Source organism: Dermochelys coriacea, chromosome 1, assembly GCF_009764565.3.
Source record: "Dermochelys coriacea isolate rDerCor1 chromosome 1, rDerCor1.pri.v4, whole genome shotgun sequence".
Taxonomy (NCBI): domain Eukaryota; kingdom Metazoa; phylum Chordata; order Testudines; family Dermochelyidae; genus Dermochelys; species Dermochelys coriacea.
Genome location: NC_050068.2, coordinates 19,763,634 through 19,776,161, shown reverse-complemented (window position 1 = coordinate 19,776,161; position 12,528 = coordinate 19,763,634). Strand labels below are relative to the sequence as shown.

Here is a 12,528-nt window from a genome sequence, read left to right as displayed (position 1 = left end):
GATTCATTATCAAAATTGGTCTGGTGGTTGGATCATTAGCTTCCCTGGGCTAGGACAGATACTGATGGGGAGTGTGATGTGAATGCTGGTCCCTGCTACTGGTCTTGATTCAATATGGCAGTATGTTCTTAACCTATATCTGTGACTGATCTCCAAGGAAATATTGGCAATGCAATGTTAAGATGCACATACCCCACAAGTTTCCTCATATACTATTTGCTATTAGTAAAAATAACTTTCCAGGAGGTTAATGAAGTACATATTGCCCTTGCATTCTTTAATAGTATGTTTGGTATTGCTAACAAGCATTCCTCCCCTTTCTTTTCCAGGTCTGGGCTTCAGTATTGCAGGAGGGGTGGGAAACCAACACATCGCTGGAGACAACAGCATTTATGTTACTAAGATTATTGATGGAGGAGCAGCACAAAAAGATGGAAGGTTGCAAGTTGGAGACAGACTTCTTATGGTGAGAATGACAAACTGGAACTATATTTGAAGCGATGGAAATCTGTTTCAAATGGGGATTTTTGCTGTGGAGGTGTGGTAGTGGTTAAATCCGGTTGAATAATTAACTTCAAGTAATACTATTAATTTTTGATATTTTTCTTTGAATGTATATGTTTGCGGCTTCAGTTGTATTGGAAAACCCAACTTGTTTTTATGAAGATGAGCCAAAGAGTTTAATTAGTTTGCTAATCTTTTAACTCACAACAAAGTATATGTACCCACTGCTGTTACAGTAAATGTTTTACTCCCTACATTTGGTTACTTGGTAATGCCAGGTCAGATGCTCTGGAAAAGTTTAGAACAAAGTTCTAGTTTAAAGTGAAAAATCCCTTCATTGCACTGGGGGCAGTCCTATTTTTCAGTTTTCTTAAAATGACAGAAGTTAGCAAAGGAAAGGAGCTGGCAGATCATCCAGTCCACCTCCCTCTCCATGGAATAAGATAATTTTATATAGCTATAACCTCATCAACACTAGGAGGTCTACTAGTGTAAGTATTTCAGTAAAATAAAAAAAAAGTACACCACTCACCATAATAGTTATAATGGTACAAAATCTATGTATAGACCAGGCTTAAGGGCTAAGACCCAGGTATCCTTCAGGGGAACCCTAAGAACTCCAAGCTTGGGGAGAACACTTCGGTTGCAGTTTAACTTTTAGTTTTGTGTTGTAACTTAGGAAGGATATAAATTTGGACCATACCCAATATTTTGTTGCCCCTCAGCCTGAGCGGTTAGCCAATATTTGGGGCCATGATGGGTTGTTTGCATTAGGAGAAGTAATTGATTGTACAAGTCAGGTATTTCTGTGGTGCAGTCCTGTAATGTAATGTAATCTTAGATACTGGGAGTACTGCACTTCTGTGGGAGAAAAAGATCTGAGATAGCAGCTAAGAACTTGACAGAAAAAATAAGCAGTTTCCAGTGCAGTACGCACTAATGGTACATATTTGATATCATGATATATCTTTGTCTCAGACAGGGCCAGAGCTGTTTAATGCAAGAAAAGACTGCCGGGATTGAAATGGCGTCCCTTTTAGTTTGATCACTGATCTTACCCGGTAGGCATAGCAAGAGGCCACACGTCTCTTGGGATTTCATGATTCTGCAATGGAGAACAAAAGCTTTTCTCAAATCTGAAAGAGGCTATTAGTCTACATATTGAATGAAAAACTTTTTATGGGCTGTGACAAACACATAATGGATAGAGCTGAGTAAATTTTCTGTATAGTACATTTTTGTATAGATGCCTGTTAGGGACAGGGTATACTGCTGGGAGACTTCGTCTATGTCTACACTATGAACTAGGAGTGTGATTCCCCGCTCACATATATGTATTTGTGCTAGTTTGATTAGAGCTAGTATAAACAGTAGTGTACCCACCTGAACCTCATGGGTATGTACTTACTGCCTGTCTTACTGTGCCTACACTACTATTTATATGTATGCTAGCTGTCACTGAGTTGGTACGAGTGCATGTATGTGAGCTGGGAATCTCACCCTTAGTTTGTAGTGTAGATATAGTTTTTGTCCTAATGGATGGGATGGGATGTTGGCTGATTTCAGTCTTGTTTAACCTTTTTTTCATTCTTCAAGCACTGTTAATCAGTGTTCTAAGCATCCCTTCTGAAGAGTCCCATAGTTAGAGAGGACAAAATATATATTTTCCACGTATTTGTTACAAGCATAAACAAAAGTATTGCAAATATTTGTGACTGCTTACTTTTTTCAAGTGGCAATCTGCATGTCTTTCATAGTTCTGACCATTTCTTCATGTTTTGCTTCCCCCAACAAGTTTGCTTAGTGAAACTCTCATTTGTAGCTTTATCTCACGTCTTGACTGCTGAATTTACTTTCTTTATGGTTTTTCTGAATCCCAATGTTACAACCTTCAATTAATACAAACATGGCACTTGTTTCATCATGCATACCTGAAAATAAAAACATATCCCACCTTATGGAATCTTTCTGATCAATTTCATGATGGTTTTAGGATCTGCCCCCTAAAAATTTACTATCTGAATTGAGACAAAGCACAAAGGTATGTAACAGAGGATGAGGGGAAAGGGAAACAAGAGGGTAGCTGTGCCAGGAACAGTGCTTACATAGATTAGTCAAAAGTTGAATTTTCATGCCTTTTTAAAGTATATAAATAAGCAAGAGAGATTTAATATCAGTCATTTCTGCATACCAGTCATTTGCATGAAATCTATATCAATATGAATCTATAGACCTATTCTTGCCCCTTTCCTGTTAGCCTGTGGCCTTGTCAGTGTAGATTGTAAGCTTTTAAGGACAGGGACTGTCTACTAATCTGTGTTGCGTATATGCCTAGCACAATGAGGCCCCATCCTTGGCTGGTCTCTAGGCACTACTGTAATAAACATAATTCATTGTTGTTAATATATTTCATTTCCCTTGTACAAGAATATACATGGGAGGTACCTTTATGCAGTAGAGTTCTCATGCCTCTAAATGTACAAGATCTTTTCTCCTGCATAAAGTTTTTCTGGAGGAGTAATCTAGATTAGCAGCTCCTATTGACACAATTCCCTGCCCCACCTTGTCTATACTCTTCTTTGTTATGCCCTGGTGCACCTGATATATTATCTGCATCAAGGCCACACCTTGTGTCTATAATCACCTACCCCTCACTATTTCAGTGTCTTTCTACCTACAGCTCCAGAAAATGGTCACATTTTTCAGCTTCAAACCCTCCCTTCCCAATTCCACAGCTGCCACTGTTCACTCCCCACCTCTCCAAAGTAGTCTCTTATTTTTGTCTCCCTTCCTCCCCTGCTTAACTTTTCAACTATCCATTTCAGTTAATGGGCAAAAAGATTTTAGGGTGTCACTCACTTATGAGGTCCCATTAGGAACCAGTGCATGCATTCAACATCAAGTATACAAGTAAATAATAAGAATGTGGTTTGGGCTTTTACTGCCAACAACCAGATGCTGATAATCAAATCTCAAGTGGCTGCTATGATGTATACATATCCCCTGCATCCTCTGGTGCACAGTTTGCTATTAAGCTATTTCAGTTTCTTGTTATGTTTCTGCTAATGACGACCTGTAATAGTGTCGTACTGGAGCAGACACAATGGCATATTTACACTGAGCTATGGTACTACAGCTTGTACCAATTGCCAATGGGGATTGCCAATGCTGCTAAATAAAACCTTAATCTGATTTTTCTTCTTTATTGTATAATAACATTACTATTCTATAATCTGCAGCACCTTTTGTCTACAATTCTTAATCCATCATTGATAACTGTACAAATAATATGGATATTTCTTCTGTATCTATCTAGCCTTACTCATCTGTCTAATTTTTCCTTTAAGGTAAATAATTACAGTTTAGAAGAAGTAACTCATGAAGAGGCAGTAGCAATATTGAAGAACACATCGGATGTAGTTTATCTGAAAGTTGGAAAGCCCACTACCATTTACATGACTGACCCTTATGGCCCACCAGATATTACTCACTGTAAGTGCCTCATTGCATATTATTTCATATGTGATATCATGTTTTAAGTGATTATTTTGACTTTTCAAATCTAGACAAATATCATTACATCAGTGAAGCTTTTAAAAGGGCTTGGAAGGCTGAAAAATGGAACTGTTTGTTAAATATGATACTATCATGATATGTTATATTTGAAATAATAATTCTGGACTTATGCTGCAAAAAGTAACAAGATAACCGTGCCACCAAACTTATTCCAGCATGCTATTGTTGAATTTTAAGCAGGTACAGTGTATCTTTTGTAACAATTAAGGGGAAAATATTTTTAGGTAAATATAATATTTTGATAAATCTTGGATTAACAAATGTGGAGAGAGGAGTGCTCAGTTCACAAGACAGGTACAACACAGGCAGCAGAAGACCTGCCTATGTGGGCTTACCAAACAAAAAGCCTGAGGAAAATTGACAAGATATTGGCATTCAATGGAGTTGTAATTTACACAATATTTGCAAAAAGAAAAGGAGTACTTGTGGCACCTTAGAGACTAACACATTTATTTGAGCATAAGCTTTCGTGAGCTACAGCTCACTTCATTGGATGCATTGGTGGATAAAATTGCCCTCCAAAAATTGCTACATAATTGCCCTCCAAATCTATCAGTTACATCCCCATACATCAGTATACTAATGCCCCCCTGTTCCCTATCCATCCGCTCCCTAATTTATATCCGCCCTCTGCTTCTCTACCCAACAGTGTGGCAATGCTTTCCCTTGCACTCAGTACATCTCTTCCTAATGTGCATGTAGTTCTCCCCTCCCCAGTACCCCATTCTTTGGGATGGCACCTTGTCACTGAGGCGCCAGGCTCCTCTGCTTAGCTTCCCTTCTTCCAGCAGGCAGGACTAATCCATGCCACTGTGGTGCATCTTGCCGGCCCTCTGCGGATTCCCTCTGTTTGCCAATTAGTCAGTAAATGCTCCCTGCTTTAAGCTCCCTCTGAGTCTCTCTCGAGAGATGAGCCGGAAGCAGTCTGATTGGCTTGTAAAATAAGGAGAGTTGGGAGTCTCAGCAACTGACCCCAGCTCATGCTGGCGTGCTGCCAAAAATGCAATTGTCACCAGAGGCCATGGAGCCAGCAAAGGGATGGAAAGACAAAAGTTCCCAGTAAAAGTCAGAGATTAGGCACTTCTGCATCATTATCCCTTAATTCTGATCTGGCATGCCCAGCTAAACATGGTCCTTTCTACTCACATGGCCCGTAAAAGGGTGATAACTGCATTGGTGGTTTTGTAACATGCACATCTATATATTACACTGAATTTGACCTAGACCAATTGGACCTGTTTATTTAGCAGACGCTACTAATCAGCCAACAGATGGTGATGATATTTGTTAACTACTAATCTGGGCTGATTTCTTACCAGTGACTAAGGAGTAAAAACGGCTCACTAGCACCTTACTAATTCTTTGAATTATCTGGTCTTCCAGGATAGTATTTCAAAAATAGTGAAGCAGTGCATGCTGTTGAACAAGATTAGGGAGGCAGTGTTGCCTAATTGATAGAGTACTGGAGTAGGCATCGGGAGACCTGGTTTTCATTCCCAGCTGTGCCACTGACCTGCTGGATTACCTTGGGGATGTCACATCACTGCTCTGTGCCTCTGTTTCCCCATCTGTAAAATGAGGATAATGATTCTGATCTCCTTTGTAAAAATGCTTTGAGATCTACTGATTAGAAGTTCTATCTAAGCACTAGATATTATTATTAGTGATCAGAAATTTCAGTGAGGGGAAAAAGCTTTCAGTAATTGATGGATGCATTGTGACAGGGCAAGGCCAGATGGCTATAGTAAAATAGAGGGAGATGGATATATTAGCCACAGGCTAAACAAATCCCTGTTACCAGGATAAGCAAATGGCAGCTGCTCCAGGTCAATTAAGACACCTGGGGCCAATTAAGATCTTTCCAGAAGGCAGGGAGGACAGCTAGATTGATTGGGACACCTGAAGCCAATCAGGGGCTTGCTGAAACTAGTTAAAAACCTCCCAGTTAGTCAGGTGAGGGTCTGTCAGGAGCTGTAGGAGGAAGCCATGCTGTTGGAGAGAATGAGTAGTACAAACCATATCAGGTACAAGGAAGGAGGCCCTGAGGTAAGGGTGAAGTGGAACTTGTGGAAGTGGGGGGCTGCTGTGGGGAAGTGGCCCAGGGAATTGTATGTGTCCTGTTCCTAAAAAGTTAGATACTATAGCTGATACAATTAGGGTCTGTGGGCAGGAACCCAGAGTAGAGGGCAGGCCCGGGCTCCCCCCATTGCCCTGTGATTAATCACTGAGACTGGGAGACAATAGAGACTGTGCAAGAGAGCATAGCTTCTCCTCACCTCCCTTGCTCGCTTATGATGAAAATGGCTCAGTAGGCTGTGACCCTTGCCTCTAGAGAGAGAAGGGCTACATGGAGTCACAGTGAGCCTTTGAGGCTAGTGAAATCTGCCAGGAACGTGGGAGCCACAGAGACAAGGACAGAGCTTTGTCACAGCATACAAGTTTGATTGTCTCTTAGCAAGGAATGGCCTTTCCTTATAGAAGCATTTGGTCTTAAAATATTTAATATTTCACCATCTGAAGAATGGATTGAAACTATGACTAGAAAGTTTAAACACTTCCATTTGAAAAGTAAATTAATCATCAGTCAGTGCAAAAAACATGTCTTTGTTTTTCCTCCTTAGTGTTTCCTTTCCTATGATTACATGGATTAGAAATTTGGTCACAGCCATTATTACATATTTCCAGCCATCACCATTATTTTGAGACCCAAAGCAAAATACAATCAAACAGCATAGTACTGTCTTTGTTAATTATTAGCATGTATCATATCTGTATTAGCTTTCACTCTTCTTAACTTTTCCTGGGATCTAAATTATGATGCAGTCTAAATTGGCACTGAAAATTCAGTTTAGTGGGATTTGGGATCTCAACTCTTCTAGAATCCTTTGAATAATCCCTGTCCTAAATTATAACCTGTTGTTTCCCCCTGATTTTTTTTTTAACTGGTCTTGTATTACATTGCTGCTGGCATTCTAAAAATGATGGTATAAGACTTAATGTCCCTCTCATCTACTTATCTCCTACAACTATCTCCATTCCTTTTTTGCATTCATGCACTTATTCATTAAATGCCTTCCTGCTCTCTGTCTCCAAAGCCATCCCCTTCTCATCCAAATCCTTCCTAAAGATCGTCTCCTTCCTTAATCTCCACACAAAGTGAGTGAGTAAACAAAATCCTAGCCATTCATTCCCTTCACTGCCTTGTTTAGATTTTACACTCTTTGAGGCAGGAACTGTCTGTGTTTTGTGTCTTCTACAGCACCAAACACATTATTGGTGATTAAATGAAAACAATACTATCACATAAATCAAATGCGAATGTCACTCACTACAATTGCTTGTTTTAATCATCAGCTTATTCTCCACCAATGGAAAACCATATACTTACTGGCAACAATGGCACTTTAGAGTACAAGGCGTCTTTGGCTCCTATCTCACCAGGAAGATACTCGCCGATTCCAAAGCACATGCTTGTAGAGGATGATTATACCAGGTCAGATATCTTTCTTTATATATTGCCTTTGGTAATGACTGCAATGCATATTAACAACAAAGGGGAAGAAGCACAAGCTAAAATAAAGAATGGGTTCAACAATATTAAATAAGTTAGTTGTATTCAAGTCAGCAGAGCCTGATGAAATTCATCCTGGGGTACTTAAGGAATTAGCCAAAGCAATCTTGGAACCATTAGCGATAATGTTTGGGAATTCATGGAGGACAGGTGAGGTCACAGAGGAATGAAGAAGGGCAAATATAGTATCTATCTTTAAAAAGGGGAACTGTTGACCAGTCAGCCTAACTTTGGTACCTGGAAAGATATTGGAACAAATTACTAAACAATCAAATTGTAATTATGTAGAGGCTGTTATAAAGAGGATGGTGATCGATTGTTCTCCATGTTCACTGAAGGCAAGACAAGAAGTAATGAGCTTAATCTTCAGCAAGGGAGATTTAGGTAGAGATTAGGAAAAACTTTCTAACCATAAGGATAGTTAAGCACTGGAATAGTCTTCAAAGGGAGGTTGTGGAATCTCCATCTTTGGAGGTTTTTAAGAACAAGTTAGACAAACACTTGTCAGGGATGGTCTAGGTTTACTTGGTCTGGCCTCAACATGGGACTGGATGAGATGACTTCTCAAGGTCCCTTCCGGGTCTACTTTTCTATGATCCTATAGTAAATAACAACAATGGAGTATTTGGTGCAATAAATGGACTGACCTTATTATGTGGAAATGAGACAGCAGAGCTTTACCATTTAGTTGGTCTTGAAGCAGATGGTGGGGGGGTCCTTTCTTTATATCCTGTATTTCAGCGAAGTATTGCTGCTGAGACAATTTATATTTCATTCTTATTTAAAGGGTGGTTAGAACATTGCTCATCCTGCCATCCTCTTTTTAAAGGCTACTACAGAGATGTAGTATATGAAATGAGTTCTCATTATACTGTACAGTATGACAGAATGAAAATTGTACTTGTTTCCTTCAATATTCTTCTATTTTCATAGTTTCATAGCTTTTCAGGCTAGATGGGATAATTATGACTGACCTGTACACCACAGGATAATAACCTCAATCCAGTAATTCCTGCTTCAAGCCCCTAACTTCTGTTTGCTTTCATTGTGTGTTTGCTCTTGTATGTCTCTAAGGTCCCTTCAGCTACATCACTTGTGTGGCAGGTGGATTCAAAGGGCTTCATGGCATTTGTTTTTAACAAAGGGTTAAAGTGTGGAAGATTCACATCTCCTCTCCCTAGCTTAGATAAAGCAACAGCTTCCTGCTGCTCTGTCTTTTCCTTGGCTGAGTGTGCTGAGAACTCCCTGCCTCTTTTAGTCTACTGTAGGAGTTTCACCAAAGATGAATTTAACCCAATGAGTTGTTTTCCTACAGGAGTTTCTTCCATCCAATTAGATATTTTTGGTTAACAGTTAAAAGATGTATTTCATCAAATTCTGGATCAAAGCTTTCCATGGATCAATACCATTTACATCATTTCTAAGCTGCCTGTGTATGTAAAGAAAGTGATATTGTAACAAGGAATCCTGCATACCTAGTTCTTGGCAATGCAATTTACAGGGCCAAATTCAGCCCTGGTGTAACAGCATTGATTCCAGCATCCTTGTGGCTGGGGAGGGTAGCTGCAGTAAGGAGGGCATTGAGTAAGGTAAAGAATCCACAAAGAGAGCAAGTAACGAGTTAGGGAGGCTAGGAAGCCACGGGGGATGCAAGAAAGGAATCCGGAAAGGGAAGAAAAGCCACAGTGTGAGTGAGGAGGCATTTAAACAGTTGAAGCTGTAGGCAGGATGGGGAGGGATTCAAAGAATGTCCCGTGCTTTTCTCCATTCCATCTGTCCAGAAGGTTATACCCCATCCTATTGAATGCAGGCCTATCCATGATGATCTGCTCAATCATCACCTCCATGCTTGATAACTACAACTCATATCTAAGAGTGAAGCATCTCACTCTGGAAAAAGGGACTGGAGTGAGGTGTTTTCAGCAACCTGCATTTTGTACTATTCAGGAAATGCAATAACTGGTACAAAACAAATCAGTTTGTCTGCTGAGCAGCAAGGGTTGCCATGATCAGAGAACCCCACTGTTGTTCTCTCTGTACTGGATCCCCAGGAAATAGTGTTCAGTTTAGGTCTGGCACCAAAGCCCTCTTTTATATTGGCACTAGTAACCTGAGAGATTGGCTTTCTGTCTGCAGCAGTGACCTGCCATGACAAGCATATTTCATTGGAACCATAAAACTGTCATCCAGTAGGGAGAGGCTCATGAGTGTGACAGAACCAATCAAACAAAAATATCTTAATGCTAATCAAGCATTTACTCTTACCCCCTAGAAAGGAAGAAGATAATGTTGCCTTTTTAGAATAATGATTAGCACTCAGATACTACTGTGATGGGCAACAGTATGTGAACTTGGATACTGTTGTACAGTGCTCATAATTAGAACTGGTCTGGAAGTTTCCTAATGGAAGTCTTTCATCAGACCGGGGAGAGTCACCCTCCCTATCGATGATATACTTCTCAAACTGGCTAAGGCCCTCTAGAGCACACTGTCTTCGATAGCGCCTGTGGGAAAGCATGTGGAAAAGTACTATTTCATTTCCATCTGGAATTTGAGAGGTTTTTCTCCCATCCAGGCCCAAATTCCCTAGTTGTAACTACGGTGAACAACAGAGCTTGGTGGGGCAGGTTTAAGGCCCCAACGATAGGGACGCTAAATGAATGGATCTCATAAGCAGGAAGATTTACAGTTCTTCTTCCTTGTAGATGTGAATTGCTAACCAGCAAGCCTGCTGTCCAAGTAACATTTTTTTAACTGAACAGCTACATCAAAGTTTGTAGACCAGCTGCCCAAGGCCTTGCAAGAGGAATTTTGGGCATTTGTCTGCATTAGACATCATGGACACCTCAGTCAGAGTGATGGCTTCCACAGTCATCCTGAGGAGAGCTTCCTGGCTGCAGAATTTGGGCATTGCCCCTAATATCCAGCAAGCCACTGAGGATTTGCCTTTTACAAACACTGTTCTCAGACAAAAATGACAAGATGCTACTCTCCTTCTAGGACTCCAGGGGTACCCTGTGGTCCTTGGGAGTGTATACACCTGGTTTGTTTTCCTCCACTGTTCCTGGACTCCTTACACTGGTGGATGCATCCAGAGAATATTTTCCAAGGCGTTCCCGTTGTCTGGTCCTCACCAGCCAAGCTGGTTGTTACTGACACCTCCTTGATGGGTTGGGGGGCACTCTATCTTGCTCTGCTGAGAGATGATCAGACTGTGGCAGTTCTGCATTGAGGAGAATATTACTCTGATAGCCATTCACTTGCCTGGGTTCAGAATCATCTCATGGACCAACTCAGCGGGTATTTTTTCCATGAGTCATGAGTGGTCCGTGAAGACAGATGTCCTCCAGGTCATCTTCACAGCTTGGTGCGTCCTGACAGTCGACCTGTTTGCAACAAGGGAAATGTCATCTGTTCTGCTCTTGAAGGGGGCCTCAGTCCAGGTTCACTGTCCGACGCTTTCCACCTCTGCTGGCAGTCGGCTCTCCTGCACGCCTTTCCCCTGATCCCAGTCATCCCTCAGGTCATCCTCAAGCTCAAGGTGTATCGGGCCAAGCTCATTCTCATGGCCCCAGCATGGCTGAGACAGTGCTGGCTCTCCGACCTTCTCACACTGTCTATTCAGCCTGCCCTACTGCTTCCTCCCCATCCCAACTTACTCACTCAGAACCAAGGCTACACCTTGCATCATGCACTCAGCTCCCTGCATCTCACGGCGTGGCTGCTGCATGGCTGAATGAGGAGGAAGAGCAGTGTTTGGCAGCTGTCCAACAAATCCTCCTTGACACAAACCCTCCACCAGGATGCCCTGTTCAGCTAAATTGAAGTGATTTTCAGTGTGATCATTAGTCCGCCAACCCTGGCCTCTATCCAGGACATTTTGGAGTACCTGCTGCACCTTCAGTCGTTGGGGCTTCTGTTTAGTTCATAGAAAGTGCATCTGGAGGTGATATCAGCATTTCATCCCCCTGTTCAGGAAAGATCAATCTTCTCCAGTGCCATGATAGCAAGATTCTTAAAATGACTCCTTTGTCTACATCCTCAGGTCCAAGAGCCAGTTCCTCTGTAGGACCCTAACTCAGTGCTAGTGGCCTTAATAGGACCTCCGATCAAGCCCCTGGCATCTTGTCCCTTTCTGCTCACTTCGGAAAACTGCATTCCTGGTAGTGATAACATCTTCAAGGAGAGTGTGTGATTCACAGGCTCTAATGGCAGTCTCGTTACACACAGTTCTCCAAAAACAAAGTGACTTTATGACTGTATCCAAAATTTTTGTCTAAAGTGGTTTCTTGGTTTAATTTGAACGAGGTGGTGGTTTACCTGTGTACTTTCCTGAGCTGTTTTCATCTCCAGAAGAACAGCATCTCCAGATGTTAGATATCAGGTGGTGCCTAGCTGTTTTTCTGGATAGAACTAAACTTTTTCGTGCTTCGCCTCATTTGTGTAATGTACAGATTACATGAAGGGTCAAGCGGTCTGGATGACATCCTGCATCAAGCTGTTTCATATGCAGCTATGCTTCCTCAGTGGGTGTGAGCTAATTCAATGAGGGTGCAAGCAAAATGCATAGTGTTCCTCAGTCACGTTCCCACATTGGACATGTGCAGGGCTATTACGTGGTTGTCGATACATACGTTCACGAACCATTACACCATAACCACATCTTCCAGGGTTGATGCAAGCTTTGGTAGAGCGGTCCTGCAGTCCTTGTTTAGGTAGACTCCAAGTCACACCTCTTGTGTGGTTACTGCTTGTGAATCACCTAAGTGGAATACACGGCTGAATCAACTCAGAGGAAGAAACAGTTATTTACTATAACTGTTGTTCTTCAAGATGTGATGCAGACGTGTATTCCAGGATCCACCCTCCATCCCCTC

General features: G+C 41.5%; 1 protein-coding gene across 1 annotated transcript in view; it reads left to right on the top strand.

Annotated features, from left to right (window-relative positions):
• DLG2 (discs large MAGUK scaffold protein 2) overlaps window positions 1-12,528 on the top strand; it is a 1,500,569-nt gene that overhangs the window by 1,102,645 nt on the left and 385,396 nt on the right. The window contains 3 exon segments of the mRNA XM_043504108.1: window positions 330-466; window positions 3,852-3,996; window positions 7,435-7,573. Coding sequence (XP_043360043.1) covers window positions 330-466; window positions 3,852-3,996; window positions 7,435-7,573 — 421 coding nt within the window.